The sequence below is a fragment of the Schistosoma mansoni genome, chromosome 3, assembly GCF_000237925.1.
Source record: "Schistosoma mansoni strain Puerto Rico chromosome 3, complete genome".
Taxonomy (NCBI): domain Eukaryota; kingdom Metazoa; phylum Platyhelminthes; class Trematoda; order Strigeidida; family Schistosomatidae; genus Schistosoma; species Schistosoma mansoni.
The window spans coordinates 26,176,504-26,178,280 of NC_031497.1; the positions used below are offsets into that span (position 1 = coordinate 26,176,504).

The following is a 1,777-nucleotide window of genomic DNA, read 5'->3' on the forward strand; positions in this document are numbered from 1 at the left end:
TGAAATAGATCATGGAGGTGTTGTATTGTAGTATTATTGACAAGCGTAATGAATTGAGAATAATAGAATTCAAGGTTCCTTGTCATCTCCACAAAATGTTCATCCAATTTAATCATGAAACGTGTGGATCATACATAATCCACTGATTATAATCACTCTATATATGAGATAATATCGAAGTGGAAGTGAGTGAATATCAATGGATTTAATTGTAAGGAATAGAGAACAGTTTCATACAAATAGTCAGTGATACTTACTTACTTTCTAACGCCTCTTACCCCTGATGGAGGAGCAAAGGCCATTCATCAGCTCACTATCCAACTCTGTCCTAAGCAATCATTTCCAGTTGTTATTCATCCTTTTCATGTCTGCTTCTATTTCCCGACGTAATGTGTTCAGTAATAAGAACATTAAATTAACATAATCAAGTCTTGTATAAAATTCAATTAGTTTAGTACAGAAATCATTTAATATTTTCTGATTTCCATGAGAATGTAAGTGATAGTGTGACTGATGCTTTCTATTATTAATATCAACTCTAGGAATGATATCACACATGTTCAAATGGTATATTGCTGTAGTGATTTTATGCACATCAAGCATGATGGAGATTGAATCAGCCACGTTTACGGTACCAATTGAGTTTTACGAGACAGGTATGTGTAATAATTATTCATTAGTAAATAATATCATCTTTACTATTGTTGTCAGTGTTAGCAGTATTAGTATCAATATTAGAAGTAGTAGTATTATTAATAGTATTAGTGGTTATGGAAGTTGTGATAGTAAGTCTGTTGATCTCAGCCTTACCACATATCCTGATTTTCATTTCATGAAATATCTTATTGCCATTTCACTCTCGTCATTTCAACCCGATTATCAGGTTGGTTTCGTGCAGCTAGTGAGATGTACATGCAAGGAGGTACAAATCTATGTTCACACTATTTGAATAGATTTGTGATACAGTTCACTAACTATTGTGTAATGTTTTTTTTACATTTAGGACAAATGTATGTTTCACTGGATGGCGTAAACATTTCACTCAATTCTAATCATATGTTAACAATGAAAAACAGACATTGTACCACAACACTTTCTTTAACATCACCAAGTGTGGAAGAAATAGCAACTCAAACTGGATATCGTGAGGGCACTGTGTAAGTTCTTAAATATGAGATAGGTAATCTATGGGAATGAGTGATAAATGCATTTACACAGATGATATGATAAAGTAATCATTTCAATGTCAATTAGTAAAATGTCCATGATAACACTTTCCATCTATCTACTTATCAAAATGTCCATCAATCTATCTATCTATATATCTATCTATCTGTCTTTATGAATATGTATACATTTCAAGAAAATAATTCATCATTCTACTGATTCTCATGAAAGTTAATTACTCCACTTATCATAATTGACTATATGTGACACAGGTACTATTTCCTTTTCATGTCTCCTTTCGATTCCTGACACTGCGTTTCTCGGGCTTCCAATTTTCCGCTTCCCTGCAGGATTCCGAGTTACGGCTTCATGAAGGTGCAGTTTGGTGATTTCTATGATATATTTCCTATCCACCTTCAGAATATCTTCCTAATTTACACTTCACATGGAAACCGCTTTATTTTCTGTAGGTATCACTGTCAAGTTTTGATTAGATAATTTTGAAAAAAATAAGCATTGGGTAAATTGTTATACAGTAAGCTGTTCCTGATGCTATCCAGCCAACTGACACTGGGTATCTTATAGAGACAATTGTGCAGATATACCTGCA

General features: G+C 33.1%; 1 protein-coding gene across 1 annotated transcript; it reads left to right on the plus strand.

Moving 5' to 3' along the window:
* Positions 1-554: 554 nt before the first annotated feature.
* On the plus strand, positions 555-1,161 carry Smp_108550 (hypothetical protein; the record flags this gene model as incomplete). Its single annotated transcript, XM_018799801.1, has 2 exons — positions 555-656; positions 1,004-1,161. The coding sequence occupies exons 1-2, from the start codon at positions 557-559 to the stop codon at positions 1,159-1,161; spliced, it is 258 nt and encodes an 85-aa protein (XP_018651554.1). The 5' UTR covers positions 555-556.
* Between the last annotated feature and the right edge of the window lie 616 nt (positions 1,162-1,777).